The sequence below is a fragment of the Schistosoma mansoni genome, chromosome 4 (genome assembly GCF_000237925.1).
Source record: "Schistosoma mansoni strain Puerto Rico chromosome 4, complete genome".
Lineage (NCBI taxonomy): Eukaryota > Metazoa > Platyhelminthes > Trematoda > Strigeidida > Schistosomatidae > Schistosoma > Schistosoma mansoni.
In genome coordinates, this window is record NC_031498.1 from 21,844,425 (window position 1) to 21,862,937 (window position 18,513).

At 37.3% G+C, this 18,513-nt stretch overlaps 1 protein-coding gene across 1 annotated transcript in view; it reads right to left on the minus strand.

Annotated features, from left to right (window-relative positions):
* The window catches only part of Smp_144930 (putative ikappab kinase complex-associated protein), a gene marked incomplete at both ends in the record, with an annotated part of 58,513 nt that overhangs the window by 26,810 nt on the left and 13,190 nt on the right, over positions 1-18,513 (minus strand). Inside the window, 5 exons of the mRNA XM_018797200.1 lie at positions 7,189-7,491; positions 11,184-11,269; positions 11,907-12,047; positions 13,205-13,363; positions 17,204-17,426. Of these exons, the coding sequence (XP_018652265.1) occupies positions 7,189-7,491; positions 11,184-11,269; positions 11,907-12,047; positions 13,205-13,363; positions 17,204-17,426 (912 nt within the window). The remainder of the gene's footprint in view (positions 1-7,188; positions 7,492-11,183; positions 11,270-11,906; positions 12,048-13,204; positions 13,364-17,203; positions 17,427-18,513) is intronic.

Here is an 18,513-nt window from a genome sequence, read left to right on the forward strand (position 1 = left end):
ATCCGGTATAACTGTCTACAGCTGACTTAAGAAGCTGATGAAGACTACACTATGTACGCTGGGAGAGTAGATTTACAAGCAGAACGATTTAAATTAAATGTATTATCCAGTGGTCAATTTAAGTGCTTATTATTGATTTCTGGTCTGAACTCTCCCAGCAATGCTGATTTTCGCATGAAGTTATTATCCCGTATGCAACATGACGAGGAAATGACACTAAAAACTGTTACTGGTGAATGTCAACGATTAATAAACTTAAAACAGGATGCAGCTATGTTGAAAACTAAAAGTGTGGTACCATCTAATCATTCTGTTCATGCTGTTAAGACAGGTCAACGACAAAATAGTGCCAAAAGTTATAAATATCACACGAAAATTCTTAAACCTTCAACTAAATGTTGGTATTGTGGCGCGTCGCACTTCTCAAGATTTTGCCGGTTTAGAAATCATAGGTTCACTGTGTGCAATAACGTTGGTCATAAGGAAGCAGTTTGCCGAACTAGAAAAAGTTTGAGATCAAAGCCAACGAAGCGTCCTCACCAGTGTCGAAACAAATATATAAACAGTATATATTCTACACTGGCTCTAAGCGTTGCAGATTAAAGAAGGTATGTGGAATTAATGGTGTTCATGTTCGATTGCAATTGGATACAGCATCAGATATCACATTAATCTCTAAACGGACATGGAATTTAATTGGTTGTCCGCAAGTATTACCAACTGAGCACACTGCACGGAATGCATCCGGAGATATATAAAAGCTTGTTGGAATCATAAGATGCTCTGTTAAATTCCGAGATAACTACTTTACAGGAAATTGTTATTTAACGAACAGGCATGATTTAGACCTTATTGGTATAGATTGAATAGATAAACTAAATCTGTGGGATGTACCATTGAATGAAATATGCACGATGAAATGCGCAAATAGTTCTAGAGATCTGCCCATAGTTCATGCAACTAAGAGAGCTATAACGATAGAAGACCTCTTGCAGAAACATAAGAACTTGTATCAGAATAAATTGGGATGCTGCACTATTGGGAAGGCAAAGTTATACTTACGACAGAATGTAAAACCTGTTTTTTGTCCAAAACGCCAAGTTCCACATGCAGCTACCGATAAAGTTGACAAAGAATTGGATCGACTAGAGAAACTCGGTGTTATACGACCGGTTAATTATTCGGCATGGGCAGCACCAATTGTGGTAGTGCAGAAAGAGAAAGGAACTATTCGCCTGTGCGCAGACTTTTCAACAGGATTAAATGATGCTTTACAAAATCATTTATACCCACTTCCTTTACCAGAAGATTTATTTATTAAACTAAACGGTGGACGTTATTTTTCCAAACTTGATTTATCTGAAGCTTACTTACAAGTGGAAGTTGACGAAGATTCGAAGGAGTTATTAACCATTAACACCCACCGTGGACTTTATCAGTTTAGCTGATTACCATTTGGTGTAAAGTCAGTTCCAGCGAATTTCCAACAGATAATGGATACTATGTTGTCTAACCTGGAAGGTGTAGCAGTTTACTTGGATGATATTATAGTTGTTGCTCCTTCTGCTCACGAACTAATGGGTTGGTTAGACGTGATGCTCACAAAAATATCGCAAGCTGGTTTTTAATTACAAAAAGAAAAGTGTGAATTTATGCTGGAGTCTGTTAAATACCTTGGATATATATTTGATAAAGATGGTCGCCGACCAGATCCAGATAATATAAATGCTATCGAAAATATGCCCAGACCAACTGATGTTACAACCCTTCGTTCATTTTTTGGGGATGATTGGATATTATAGTATGTTTGTACCCCATATGTATAAATTGCGACACCCATTAAATCAACTTTTGATGGCTAATACGACGTAGCACTGGAAAAAGGAATGCTAACATCCTTTCGATGAAATAAAAAGGATTTTATCATTTAAACTATTGCTGACTTATTACAGTCCTTCTTTCTCAATTTGACTATATTTTCGTTCAGCAAGGTTAAGTGTTCGGGATACATATGCATCTGGTTGTTCTTTACCATAAGAAAAACGATTACTGATAACAGCCCCAATCCTATAGTTGTAAGCATCAGTGGCCACAATTATTTCAAGCTAAGGACTTTATTGCACACAGTGAACCTATGATTTCTAAACCGGCAAAATCTTGAGAAGTGCGACGCGCCACAATACCAACATTTAGTTGAAGGTTTAAGAATTTTCGTGTGATATTTATAACTTTTGGCACTATTTTGTCGTTGACCTGTCTTAACAGCATGAACAGAATGATTAGATGGTACCACACTTTTAGTTTTCAACATAGCTGCATCCTGTTTTAAGTTTATTAATCGTTGACATTCACCAGTAACAGTTTTTAGTGTCATTTCCTCGTCATGTTGCATACGGGATAATAACTTCATGCGAAAATCAGCATTGCTGGGAGAGTTCAGACCAGAAATCAATAATAAGCACTTAAATTGACCACTGGATAATACATTTAATTTAAATCGTTCTGCTTGTAAATCTACTCTCCCAGCGTACATAGTGTAGTCTTCATCAGCTTCTTAAGTCAGCTGTAGACAGTTATACCGGATACGAAATAAAGACATTTGTTCACAGGACATTTTATTTAAAATGTTGACAGTTTCATCGAAGTAAACTTCTCGTGGATATCTAGGCAGAATATGGTCTTCATACTTTTGATGTTCGTTAGGACCAAGCTTCTGTAACAGCAACCGGACTTTCTTTGCATCACCCATAGCAGCGAATTCCACTCGGAAAGTATCTTCTATTCTGCCGAACCATGCCTCAAAAGTGTGACCACTGTCTGCATCAAAAATGAATTCTGGAATTGGATTGAGATATGACTCTATACCTTTATGTTCCGGAATATCTTGTTGAATAGGCAGTTTCCCTAAAAGTGCTTCCAGCAGTTGTTGGTGATAAGCTAACATCTGCTGCTGCTGTAATATTAACTGCAACTGTTCTGGAGAAATTGCCATCTTTTTGCTAAGAATAATATTAACTCCGAAAATCACCGGCAATTATTATAGCTTCTTTATTTCCAAAATCACTTCACCAATTGTTGTATTATTTTTTGGCCAAAATCCCCGTCGCCAATTCGTTATGATCTTATGCCCGACTTTTATCACGTGATTTATTCACCAATCGCAATACGACTTGTCCGATCTTAACTCTGTGCCAATCAATGACGTTCAACTGGTATGAGCAGTCTAGCGTCCTTATTGGTCCCTTGTTCGCATAGCCCTTCTAATTGAGTCCAGAACACCAATTACAGCTTCTGCTGTGTGAACCATTTATTTCTAGCATAATAACGAATAGGCATGGTGCATATTTATTATAAATTCATAACAATAAGATAAATAAGAATGAAATCTATTCGTGAAGGTTCATGCAATAATTAGATCCTTATGCACGGACAATGGATGGGAATCTCGTGGACCAACGATCATCAAAGCCTTTTTCAAAACAAAGAAAGATGGCATTACAATGAACGTCATCCAATGCTGTGCGCCTACCAACGACTACGATGAAGATGCTAAAGACCAATTCTACGATAGGATGCAGTCGATCTTCGAGAAGTGCCTAACAAAGGACCTGATCATTCTGATGGGAGATCTAAATGCTTAGGTTGGAATGGACAACACTCGATACGAAGACGTCATGGGACGACATGGACTTGGAGAAAGGAACGAAAATGGTGAGAGATTTGCAAACCTATGCGCCTTCAATAAACTGGTCATAAGCGGCACCATATTCCCATATAAACGCATCCACAAAACCACATGGACTTCACCGGACCACACTATACAGAACCAAATCGACCATATCTGCATCAACAAAAAGTTCAGAAGGACGATGGAGGATGTGAGAACCAGGAGAGGAGCTGATATAACATCAGATCATTATTTGCTGGTCACTAAGATGATATTAAAACTTAAGAAGCACTGGACAACGGGACGGACAACATCACAAAAGTCTAATACGGCTTTTCTTCGAGATACTGACAAACTCAACAAATTCAAGATAACCAGAAGAGGTTTTGTGGAGATTAAGTATTTTCATAATTGAAAGCATGAGTCCCACAATAGGAAGAAACGGCCGTCCAGTGCTTCCAGGTTTTCCTTGGTGGTCTAGCTTTAACTGACTCATGCTTTCAACTATGAAAATTCAAGATAGCCCTCAACAATAAATTACAGGCCTTTTATGAGTTACTTAATGAAGAGGGAACTACTATGGAGAGCAACTGGAAAGGGATAAAAGTGGCAATCACTCCAACTTGTCAGGAGGATCTGGGCTACAAGAAGCACAACCTCAAGGAATGGATCACTGTTGGTACACTGGATAAGATTGAAAAAAGGAGGAACAAGAAGGCAGCAATCAGTACCAGTCGAACAAGAGCAGAAAAAGCCAAGGCACAAGCCGAATACACAGAAGCAAGTGAAGAGGAGCATCAGAACCGACAAACGTAAATATGTGGAAGATTTAGCAATGAGGGCGGGAAAGGCTGCAGGAGAAGGAAATACGAGACAACTGTATGACAACAAAGAAACTCGCTGGAAAATACCGTAAACCAGAAAGACCAGTGAAAAGCAAGGAAGGCAAAGTAATCACCAACATTGAAGAACAACGAAACAGGTGGGTAGAACACTTCAAAGAACTCTTGAATCGACCAGCTCCACTGAACCCACCCAACATCGAAGCAGCACCCACAGACCTCGCAACCAACGTTGGCCCACCAACAATTGAAGAGATCAGCATGGCCATCAGACAAATCAAGAGCGGCAAAGCAGCAGGACCAGACAACATTCCGGCAGAGGCACTGAAAACAGATGTAGCAGCAATTGCAAAAATACTCCACGTTCTCTTCAGTAAGATTTGGGATGAATAACAAGCACCAACAGACTGGAGAGAAGGACTTCTGATCAAGATACCAAAGAAAGGCGATCTCAGCAAGTGTGATACCTACAGGGACATCACTCTTCTCTGAATACCGGGAAACGCGTTCAACAGGGTATTGTTAAACAGAATGAGGGACTCCGTAGACTCCCAACTTCGAGACCAACAGGCTGGATTCCGCAAGGATCGATCGTGTACAGACCAAATCGCAACTCTACGGACCATTGTGGAACAATCAAATGAATGGAATTCATCACCCCACATCAACTTCATTGACTACGAGAAAGCATTTGATAGCGTGGACAGGACAACACTATAGAGGATTGTTCAACACCACGGCGTGCCTGAGAAAATAGTCAATATCGTACGGAATTCCAATGATGGATTAAACTGCAAAATCGTGCATGGAGGACAACTCACTGACTCATTTGAGGTAAAGACCGATGTCAGGCAAGGTTGCTTACTCTCACCCTCCTGGCGATCGACTGGGTCATGAAGATGTCAACATCTGGAGGGAAGCACCGGATACAATGGACAGGCAGGATGCAGCTTGACGATTTAGACTTTGCAGATGATCTGGCTCTCTTATCACACACGTGACATATGCAGGAGAAGACGACCAGTGTAGCAGCAGCCTCAACAACAGTAGGTCTCAATATACACACAGGGAAAAGCAAGATTCTCGGGTACAATATAGCATGAAACAATCGAATAACACTTGACGGAGAAGCTTTGGAGAATGTGAAAACCTTTACATATGTGGGCAGCATAATCGATAAACACGGTGCATCTGATGCAGATGTGAGGGCGCAGGTCGGCAAAGCGAGAGCAGCATATTTACGACTGAAGAACATCTGGAACTCAAAACAATTGTCAACCAACACCAACATCAGAATTTTCAATACAAATGTCAAGACAGTTCTACTGTACGGGGAGGAGACGTGGAGAACTACGAAAACCATCATCCAGAAGATGCAGGTGTTTTTCAACAGTTGTCTATGCAAGATAATTCGGATCCGTTGGCCAGACACTATCAGTAACAAGCTACTGTGGGAGAGAACAAACCAGATTTCAGCGGAGGAATAAATCAGGAAGAAGCGCTGGAAGTGGATAGGACACACATTGAAAAAAGCAACAAACTGCGTCACTGGGTAAGCCTTCACATGAAATCTTGATGAGCAAAAGAAAAGAGGGAGACCAAAGAACACATTACGCCGAGAAATGGAGACAGACATGAGAAGAATGAACAAAAACTGGATAGAACTAGAAAGGAAGGCTGAGGACAGAGTGGGTTGGAAAAAGCTGGTCGGCGGCCTATACTTCATTGGGAGTAACAGGCGTGAGTAAGTAAGTAAGCACGGACAATGGGTAAGCAAATAATTACAGGTATTTCGTTTGTCTGTCACTCTCTACAACATGGCTCAAAATCGTTTGCAATGGCGAAGGTGCATCCACTCTTTGTGTTCTCCCAAATTCCAATCTTCTGAATTCTTCATGTCTCTATATTTTTCCTCTTTCCAAATTTATTTCACTGGATTATACTCTTTGAATAACATCTTCAAACCCTGATCTTTCGGATTACTGCTTATACTCTTACTACTTCTACCACTATGGGATTTGAATCGACAACTGCATCTCTGTGCTAATGTGGTATGGCAAATTGAACTAATGTACTTGCGTACGAAGTTCTACGTTGTGACTGACTCTATAACTAAACTAGAGACAATTTGTTTCACAGTAGAGAAGTTGTAAGACAAAAGGATATTTGTAATATTTGTGTAAAAAGATTTTTTACAATAAGCATTAACAGTTGTCCACCTTTAAACATTCCAGGTCAGTGTTGTCCAAACATCCTCTTCAACACATATTAGATTAGATAGAGAATTAGTATGTTGCCTGGTGTGGATGAATTTCAGTGCCCGTAAATTCCCTGGTACAGTCGAGGGTATAGAGAGCTCGCTTTCCCTCCCAAAATGTTCTCAAATGGCCTCGCGTGTAATGTCATTGTCAGGGAAATTCTACACACTGCCTTCTCCCGGTTTCGGTGTTGTTTACAAAATTGAGAGGACGAAGAGTGAATTTCCGGTGCTTTAATTGGGTTGGTGGATACGGAGGATCCACCTAGAGGAATTGCTTAACACTTATTCCAAATCAATGGTACATATGGGCCCCAGTATCCTGAGGAAACAAACATAGTATGAACCTATTGTACGAGTGAAATGTCTTAATGGTGGACCGAATATAGTTCCACTTAAGAAAAATAAACCTTACCACTTACCAGAATCAATCAAATGTAGAACAGCTTTTGAATATTTTTTCAAACTATGATCAATTTTAAATTGTTGATAAGCTATAGCCTCTTCCATGGTATCACATTGATATTTTTTCAAGTCATTTGTTACAGAATTTAATTCGTTTAATTCAGCTAAATATTCTTTTGGATCTAATTGTGTACGTTGTGCCATTGTTGTGGCAAAATTTAAGTCATATGTACCTAGTGCAACTTTGTACAATTCAATTGGCGTAGCAAAATATTGTAAGTGACGTAATCCATTATTCCATGTATTTATATCTCCATTTTCTAAAAAAAGAAGAGAAATGGATGAACAGTATCATGTAATAATAACAACCATTATATAAATTATACTACTTAGTGGGGGATGTACTTTTAAAAGAATTGGTTTAGCGAAGGATTATTTTTAAAGCTGTACAATCGTACGAATATATGTATAACACCATAAGTTTATGAACATAGAGAGTTTCGAACTGTAACCAGTTTTTACTAAGTTAGTTATAAATCTAATCAAGATCGTTTAGACATCTTTTTTTTTTTGGGGGGGGGGGTGAAAATTACAAAATTGTGTATAATGTAAGTTTCTGTCTAAAAAGCTAATGAAATCTCTTGGAAAGAGTACAGAGAAGCACTACTCCACGTTTCCAAGGGTTTATGACATAATCCATGAGAGATTGGGCTTTTTTATATACAGATTTGAAGGTAACTTAATTACGATGCATAATTTACTTAATATACCCTCTCTTTTACTTAAAACTAGGCCAAGAAAACTTAGTGGACATAACGCACAAGTTTAAACATTAGGAACGGATAAAATCACTGTGGTATACAGGTTTTCTCATGGCATACTCAACCTTAGTTTAACTCACGAATATTTACATAAAAACAACACACTACTTGTAAGTAGACTGAGTGTTTGTGAGAAAACATATCGTGATAAATGTGGTGGTATAAGGATATTAACACGTTAGAAAGCGTGGTTTGTTTCTTCTTGCTAATTTCAAGTTGAAATCGTCATATCCCGATAAGAATAATGAATGGTAACTTTCAGGGTCCATTTATGAACCAATACTATGAATATATTTTTATCGCGTAATTGTTAAATAACTAAACTATTTATATTCATGTCCCTCTTATTTTGAGCTTTATTTTAACCTATGAACTACTATTATACGATTTACCATTCTTCAGTTATGCCCTATCTATCATTTACTATATCCTTTATTCACAGCCACATTTGGCTAAATCCTGTACAATTTTTGTTTCTTATTTTATGGTACGATGTGGTCTGTCTGGCTGGTATATATACCCAGTATGTTTGAGAATAATGATTCATATTGCAGAGGCTGTTATTGATGTTTTAGACTTAACTGGCTGGCCTAGGCAGAAAGCAGGACCGACAAGTACTCTAGACTGCTCGTAAGGGTTTTATGCGTCATTAGTTCAATCGATAAATTACTGCTCTCTAATTGGCGGTATTACCACGTTATACATTAAGAGGGTATCCAGGCAGGCCACAACTTATAACAGAAATCTTGCGCCTACCAACAGTCAATAAATTCATTAAACTGACGCCCCAACTGGTTTGGGCTCTCCCAGATTTTTTCCAGCCTGTCATTAAATCAACATACAAAACTTATCAAGACAGGTGGTGGTTGATCATAAATCATGCATGTCCCAAACACTTCAGTAGATTAAGGTTTACTATTTCATCAGCCTAGTTGACATTCGTACCTATTACCCTGCGTTTAACTTTATCTTCCCAATCAGATATCCCAGCCATGAACGAGTAATACTTCGAAGGCATCAAGGATCAGAGATTGGTAATATACGAATATCCTCTATTTTAAAAGACCACTTTCACAACCATAAAGCGGAACAGAATGTGTAGTATGCCCGTTCTTTAATTGAAAAACGGGCATCTTGCCTAGAACAGAAGTGTCGCACGTTGGTGAAACCTTAGGAAGCTTCCTGAATTCGTGCTGAGGTGTTGTTAGACAGAAACCTACCTCTTGGATTGATGTTTTTAGTCACAATGAAGCTCGGACCTATTGCGTAACGTTTCAAATACCAACACAGTTTTGAATGAGCTAATAGATCTAAGTACCCACTAGAGTTTTTAAAGGATATGATGCTTATATCATTATAATCAAGGGTTTGAGTTGTTCCGCTGATAATACTCAGGATTGAATTGACATTTTGGGCCATAAGTATTGAGCCCGAATCTCAACATTGGGATCCCGAGCTATCCGAGTTAAAAATAGGACGACAAAGTGAGTCCTAAATTTCACTGATAGTCACAATATATATTTATCCTTAAAAAAACATGCACGGTGTTCATTCCTCTTGGAGGAATATTTAATTTAGGGAATCAAACAGTAGTATTTTAAACTGACTTCTAAATTATTATGTGTTACTTTTGTCGAATTCTCAATATCAAATTACTTCCTGTTTATGGAACATTAATAAATCTCAGTAGTCATGTACAAAGAATAGGAAAGATGAGAAAAAAACTATTATTAAAAAAACGGAATTTTGTTATTGGTCGATAAAGATATCGAATCCCAAAAACTTTATCCTCATTAGTTTAAAAAGAAAACTGAATAAGAAAACAGAACGTTTGTATTCTTTGTTAAATAAAGTATATAATGTATGTATCTAAGACTAGATAGATACATATATGTGTTAATCGATTAGAATAAAACTAAATTTGTTCTCATTTTCAATATGAATCTTATTGGTATGAAATTAATGGATAGTAGGGGAAGGAGTGGGGACTGGAGGAAGAGAGGGAACAAGTTGAGCAGTCATCAGCGGTAAATTATTTTATTGATATATGAGACTAAGTAAAGATTATAAAACGATTGTAACTCATAGATTAGTTGGCTGATTTGAAGAAGTAAAAGAAAGCAATGAATTAATATACATGATATAATTATTTCAATGATAATGAATTATAATTCATACCAATATTGTTGTAGTTTGCCATATTGGTGTTATTATTGAATCCATATTTTCATTATAGAATCATTGATCCGAAAACTGATAACTTACTAGGTAATGATACAATTCAGCTGGTGAAACTGAACTAGGTGAAGAGAGGTTTACAGATGAGATTTAGTAGCTGAAAGTAGGACGCTATTCGACACTGTTCAGTTGAACTGTGTGTAAACGTCGGGAATCGAACCCGAACTAACAAATTAGAAGATGATTGTGATAAACAGGGACTGAGAAATAATTAAATAATAGTATTAACTATTCGAAATGGATGGGGAAAATTTGCAATCCCGAAGAAAATGAATTTAAAAGTGTTGTAATGTAACACAACTACCAAGTAAAGATGTATATATTCAGGCTTCTAGCCACATTCTTCGTGTATGTGCTGACGGGTAACGATAGTATCCATTAGCATGAACCGGAATACGTGAGAGAGGGGTTCAGCTATTAATTGATTGGAAATTTAAATCAATTAATTTTGTAAAGTTTCTGCTGTCTTTACGGGACAACATAATTTAAAGGGGAGATGACAGTATTCACTAAGATCATTACATTGGATAGGTTGGTTACAACAATTACTGTTTTTACGAACACCGATAAATAAATAAACAACACAATGTGTTTTTTCTACTTATACCAGTGGATTTTGGGCGAAACAGAGCAAACATGAATCTGATTTTTAAAAAATAGGAAAATTTTATGAGTAATGTTTTTTTAGCCATTTAAGAGGGGACGAACAACATAGAGTAGAAACGAAGTATTCGGTGTAATTGATTAATTTATATCGGCGATAATATTGACAATATCAACAAACTACTGTAACAACTGTTTGAACCATAGATCAAAATAGCCACCACTACTACAACCCACTGTGTACAATAAGCACCAGAAAGCATATTTGCTGACTAATCAATTCCGTAAACAATGTTTTTAAGAATACAAAAATACAATACGTATATATTATAATTCTATACTTGGCTTACCGTGTAAAAGTTTTAATCTTGATAAGCCAGCTTCATAGTTTGGTGGGACTTTTTTTGCATAACAAGTTATTATTGGCACAATTAATCTATATTGAAAGAGAAGGTATAAAAGAGAGTGGTTAATGACAGAAAGAAAGTATTGACGGTAAAAGTAGATTTATAACATCATGGTATAATAAAGTGTTGAAAGCCTTGAACAACCCTCTTGGAGAAGTTTCCAGAAGCTGGTAGAAATTTGAAAATATGTCGCTTAATCAGTAGTTTTATAGAAACATCCCAAAAAGTTCTGCAAAAAACAATGTGCCACGTGTCTGGATAATTATATATTGTCACGAATATTAGCATTTTTCCAAAACCTCTTGGAATATCGATGCCACAAATGGACTTATAAGTATCTTTATCCTCCGCACTTAAACTAACCTTGGGAGTACTGTTCAATTTTAGTCACTTGTTCGGGGTTTCAAGTGTAGATTGGTATGCAATTTTAAACACATGTACACGCATACACACACATAAACCTCAATCAGTCAGCTACAAAGTAGGACCAGGCACATATATGCATCGGTCCAAGTTGTTATACCTCATTAGCACAACAAGAGGAACACCAAATCCATAGAAGCAGTTACTTCAATGGTAGTAAAGAGAGATTGCATCGGTTCAAGTTACCATACACACACCCACAAATCAACTTGTTTTTATTCGAAAGGACTTTTAAATGCTTACTTGGTTGGATTATATTTCTCCATTTCATCAATAAAAATATCAGTTATTCGGTCAAGTTTAGATGTTGCTAGAGTTGATCGATGACGCTCGGAAGATTTAGAATAAAATTTATGATAAATTGTTTCTGTTACATCTTCTTCACTAAAATTTTCCATAAAAAAAATAAGATAGAAATAATAAGGATGAAAAATACGATGGGGGAGAAACATTAAATGAATGATAGTTTTAGACTAGGACACTGATTGTCACATGGGAAATCAAATAATTGAAATTATTACTTGTATGTGACAATGTTGACATTAGGTATAGGTTACAAAGTAAAGATGGCAAATCGGTTGATAAGATAGTGAATCTTTATCAGCCTAGGTAGTTTGAGCGTGCGTTATGACCAACCACCGTCTACCACAACGAGTGATGCTTGCTAATGCAGAAGTTAAAATGAAGCTATGGGAGGCCAAACTAAAACATAGCATTAGTCCATGAAGTCAATGACTGTTGGTCTGAGCCATGTAGGTTAGATGAACATTAACTGGTTGACATCCGTGTGATAATCACGAGTAGTGGCTGAAGACATTGGGTGAAATGGCTCAGAATCTTTCACAATACGGTAGGTTACATCAATTCCTAATTTTCCTCTCGATCTTAAATTCCAGTATCCCTAAGTATGCACCTTTTCACTTTCCTCTTTTAAATCATATTACCAAAGTTTAGTCTTTTCTATACATTATTTTAATCTCTTTTGGTATATTCATCTCATCAAACTAGTGGAGTATGGCAACTTCAGCTAATGAACATATGTTTCAGGCTTTATGATGATAATGTATGTTTGTATATATATATATATATATATATATAAACTATCATAAAGCTTGAAAGGCGTATCTTTCTTCGACCTTTTAACCCACATACTACTATGATAGATAGTCCACATGTAGGAGGAAGCGGTTGGCTAAATAACAGATTACCGTACTACTTCAATCGATGAAAATCGACAGAATTATCAATTGATTTATTCTTTCCATCTAATCAAATACACTAGATAATGTGAGCTTTTTGCTTTCACAATTAAACCAACTCAGTCGATAGGTAAAAATTCATGTATACATCGGTTTGAACAGCACTGTTTGCATGAGAACCGATGGTGATGATATCCAGGTATCTAAACAGAGTATAAAGCAGGACTTAAATTTATAATCTTTTTATTGAACGGTCAGTGCTTAAACTAACATGGCAGTATTTGTTCAGAACTATTATTAAGTACATGTAATGAATAAATAAATAGATATAATTTGACTTACACAAGATCAGATATAAATAATGTGATCAAGTCAGGATCGTCAATTGATTGTAAAAATTGTTTGATATTTGATAGAAATAAATTAGGATTATAATCATGTAAAAGATTGAAGTTGATCCGATGACGACGCATCATTTGAACAGCTTGTTCATATTGTTTACTTTGATAAAAAATAATTTTTTGAAATAAAACATAACAGTATTGATATACACGATGAAATGATGCATAAAGAAGCAAATCATGAAGAATAAACAATCCTCAAAAAAGAGAGGCAAAAATCATTGAAACGACATTACGTTTAATACCTAGAACTGATGAATAGTAGCTAGCAGTTGAGAATATCGAAACCAGGAAAAATATAAACTGTTTCTGATAATAATAGAAACATTATAACTAGTTGAGCAAGTTAATAGCTAACTGAAGTGACTTGGTGAATAAGGTGAGGGGTGCATGAACAAAAAAGATATTGAAGTTGAAATTACAGTGTGAACATCAACACATAGATCTAAGTACAACCGGCTGATGAATCTCAGATAGGACGAAAAACACAGACTGGATTTCATTGCAAGTCACAATCCATTTATTCAAAAAAGAAGCCAGTGATATGGCTAGCCCGTGACAATCTGGTCACAATGCAGTACATAGGTCACAAAAACAGATACAACATAAACTGATCAAAATTATTTATTTGAACATATAAACAATGGTACAAGAAAGCATCAAATAAATATGCGCCACACAACAACAATTAGGTTGTGAACAGATAGAGAATGTAAAGTGTATATAATAAAAAGAAGAGCAACAATGAACAGAAATTAGTGTATGGGAGTGAAACAATAATATCTATGTTAATATTAATAATAATGGAAGAAACAGTTCAGTTAGGAAAAAAGAAGTTACTTTCACTTATATAAAGAAAGTAAAAAGTTACAACAGAATCGTCACTGGCTTCTATTCCCAGTCATGTTTGATAACGTCTCTAGCCATTATGTTGTACCTTCTCTAAAACTCCAGCCAAGGGGTCGTGAAACCCCAACAGAAGTCAGTTCTGTACAGCTTTCTCTCATACCACCACACTACGTCATACTATACCAACCATCCTATAATCAATTTCGATTATGGTTAAGCCCTTTTTATTAACTTAACAGACATCGTCATTTGAATAATAACAATTTGCATTTTCTTTGTACTGTTATGACCACTAGAGTACATGACACTAGTCAAAATGTTGATTGCTTAAATATCATTCGATGACTCATACTCCTACCCATATACGTATGCACGCGAATCCTATTATCAGCTTTTGTTTTGTCATGCTGTGTCCTTATTAAATTTGACTATAAATTGACCATGTAATTGCTACTTGCTCGCTCGCTAGTATTCGCTCAGGTGTTGTTAGCTTTCTGGCCTAAGTTATTTGACAATAAACTGTAGTTGCTGCTTCTCTTTGCTTTCTGATTTTACGTACCGCTAAGATTAGAATTATAACGGTTATCGAGGTGGACGATTAATGAAGCATGGCACTACTATACACTGACCACCACTCCGCCTTTTCCAACCAGTCCCAGAGTCGGCAAATAATGCACGACGTGGAATTCTCTACGACGTCATCCATAGTAAATGTCCAAGCCCATCGATGTCAGGGTTTCAAAATAGTGACGCCAATTGAATTATTGTTGTTGTGCCCAAACACACGATGTCGAACCTCTGCATTACTAACATGGTGTTTTCACTGGATGTCAGCAATCCGTGGGAGACAAAGATGATCAAACGCCGAGACTCGTTTAACATCCTCAACTCGGAGAGACCGAGTTTCACAAGCATAGAGCAAAACTGCTTTCACTCACGCGTTGCAAATCCGACCTTCTACATCCAGACTAACGTTACGAGAACAACAAAAAATGGACGAAATTAATATGAGTCCCTCTGGCTTTCACTAGATGTGAATCGATCTCATCACTCACACTGTCACCGGCATTTACATACCCGCCACAGATAAACGAACAGACGAAAACCAGTATGCTCCTCGCGAGTCAATCTATCTTAGGTTTTGAACAGTCTACGAAGTATGACGGAAGCCAATAGATTGGACGCAATCGGAAGTAGATTTATATCACGATAATGGTTGCAGAAACGGTGTGAACCATTCTTAAACATAGGGATGACTCATTTCATGATGTTGGAACACTCTCTAACTGCCAGATAATTGTAAACAACTCAGTCAATTCCCTAACCAGAAATTTTCCGCCATCTTTAAAAACGGCCACAGGTAAGTCACTTGGGCCTGGTGATTTGTGGAGATTCAAAAGTTGGAGTTGCTTGTGAACATCCATCTCGTTATGTTAATCAGTCGTCACGGGCCATAGACGGTAGGACAGTCTGATCAATGTTGCTGGGGGCAGAGGACAAGTTCAACTACTCCTCGAGAAACTTTAACCAACGTCCAAGACATCAAAAGATGTTACTGACTGTCATCTTGTCAGCCTCACAGATTGTTTCACTCACATCAGATGACCTGATGCCAGTAACTCAGGTGAGTTGTAAGAGCTTTCAGCAGTCACTGCAAGCAGCCGCTGCTTCCAACTTATTAGCACGCTCCGACCATCAGGCTTGTCGGTCCTTATACAAGTCTTGCACAATTTCATTGCGTAATAATCTTCGTTTATGGTCAAACTCACGGTCACTCGGAGTGGACTGACGTGCCTCAATGAGTCATAAGTAACCTGTAAAAACCCAGTGGCTATAAGTTGCACGTTTCGCAAAGCCGCAAGCGACTTTACTCGCCATTTTCATGGCGTCATGCAATTGCAACCAATCCTCATCTATACTTTTCAGTTGACTGGTAGCTAGTCAGATTTGAATCTGGCACACTTTGATATTTAGTTGCAACAAAAACTGTAACCAATTTGCTGACATCGATCCGTTTACGACGATGAATTTGTTGGCCACTGGAGCGTAAAGTGAGATTAGCGCAAATAAGGGCATCACCATAGTTCAGATAGGTACTCTAAAAGGAACAGCAGTCTTGTACACAACCACACCAGTAGTAGATCATCACGATGTGATTAATCTGAGTCCAGGCTTGAGATACAGAGGGAGGACATCAGATAGCACATCCTCGATGATTGTGACAATAGTTAGTGCTAGACAGAAACAGGTTGTAGTCTGCCCAAAGTACCAGTAGACGTTCATCGTTATCTGACGTGCGACCAACATGTCCAATCAGACACCTCAACCACTCTACTCTGTGCCTAGACGCCCAACAATGACCATCCAAGTCTCTGGTTAGTACTACAATATCTATCGGACGGACGTTTTCTAGAACAACACTTAACTGGTGGTTAAAGTCATCCATCATCACATCCGGGCTGCAATCTGTCAGGGTGTAGGCCGAAATGACTAAAACAAGTCGTTTCTCATACAGATTTCTTCACACTCTGATATAACTTTCTAATCTAACAGCAAATAGATGACTGTTAATGAGGATCAAATCGATCAGTGCTGCAGCAGCTCTAGCGCTTAGTGAGACAACAACGCCAGCAAAACCAGACGAAGACGTGACAGGGTCCTCGGATAAATCCACCTCAAACAAGCTTTTCGAAGCCATATATGGACAACGAATTTGTAGTACTTCACTAGAGTTTCGAGAACGAGTCTCGGATAGAAAACGCACATCGATGTTGAGACTTTCTGAGGATTCATATAACCCAATCTGTTGTCCCATCTGCATTAGTGTGAGGACGTTGAAGGAGGCCAGTTTGAATGGTATATGTGGTTTTAGGAAGACTTTCAGTATTCGTATTAGGTGGTAGCATTTAACATTTGACCAAGAGAAATAAAAACGAATGTAATCAAATGATTGTAAATATGACTTGTCCGAATGCGTGTTGAAGCAAGAGTAATTTTTCCGGTAGTAATTATCATTAATCCTTGATGTCATCAATGAAATAACTCAAACCTTTTTTATAATAACAATAATAATAATGATAACCTAACTTACTTATTAAGTAATTTGGATAAATGTGCCAGTACAAGAGCACGAGGATGGATTTCCTCCAAATTCCCACGTGGCATTTGTAGTATGACTTTGGTATCATTCGGTATAGCTGTTACAATGATTGCACCAGACTCAATTGGATGTAAATTATCATTATACCAGTTGCGTGGTGGTTTACGTGTGCTGGTGTCTAATTCTGATGGAATATTCAATCGTGAAAGTAATTCTGTCGAGATAGTGGAAGAAAAAAGAGAAAAATAGACAAAAAATTGAATGTTTTGAACGGTCATTAAGGATTTGAGTTTAACGAAAATCTTTGCAAGGGAAAGAACTTTGCCTACCTTCAGATTATCACTGATCAAAATTCAATCCTGGATAAACATCAACAATTAAACAATGCAAGCTTAAAATGTAACCCACTTGAACAAATCAGTGGTTATTCGAATTCAGTGGTTCATCGGATAACGCATTAGAGTTTGAAGTGATAGGAAGTGGATTCGAGTCTCTGAGTGCGAACACTAACACTAGGATGTGATATCAATTATTTCGGTTGGATACAACAATGACGACGAAGGATTAAGCTGTGCCAGTAGGTTAAGAAGTCTTGATTTGAATCTAATGCTTGAATTTACCAAGCAAAACAAGACAAAACCTACTATATCTCAAATTTATTTGGTAATAAAGTGCGAATGCATGTGAGATATTGTAAGTAAAAGAATTAACCATTCAGACGAATCCGCTGAAAACATCTGGGTTAAATTATTGCCGTGTTGTGCATTATCAGAATCTGATGCTAATACATAAGCCCCCTATAAACAAGCCCAATTAGCTTAAGTGTAAGGAGGAAACATTTTATGGTTAAACCAAATCGACAGATAACTTTATCATTTGGACGATCTCCGATTGGCTTACTATATTACATTTCCTTCCTGAAAGAAAATAGGTCGGTCTGATTTCTAGGGTTCAGTTCAAATGTGGGAACTCAAGTGGAGGGCATATCAGTTATCTACTTCTAAGTATATTTTAGTTTGACCTTCCGAGTAATAGGGATTATCTATGCAGTCTCTCTTTACTCCTTCTGAATAGTTGAGTTGGTTAGACTTCGAGAATGTATATAATCATTAAATCAGACGGTAGATTATCACATCGATAGCCATAATTATTGGTTGCAGACGTTGAGTGACGTAGTTTAAACTTGATCATAGTGGCTCAGCTGCATAACTTACTGATGCACTTTTAAATTTTCATTTTTCAACTGCACTCGTTGCATTTGAACTGTATTTGTCATTTTTGAATTATAACTGTTTTTGATA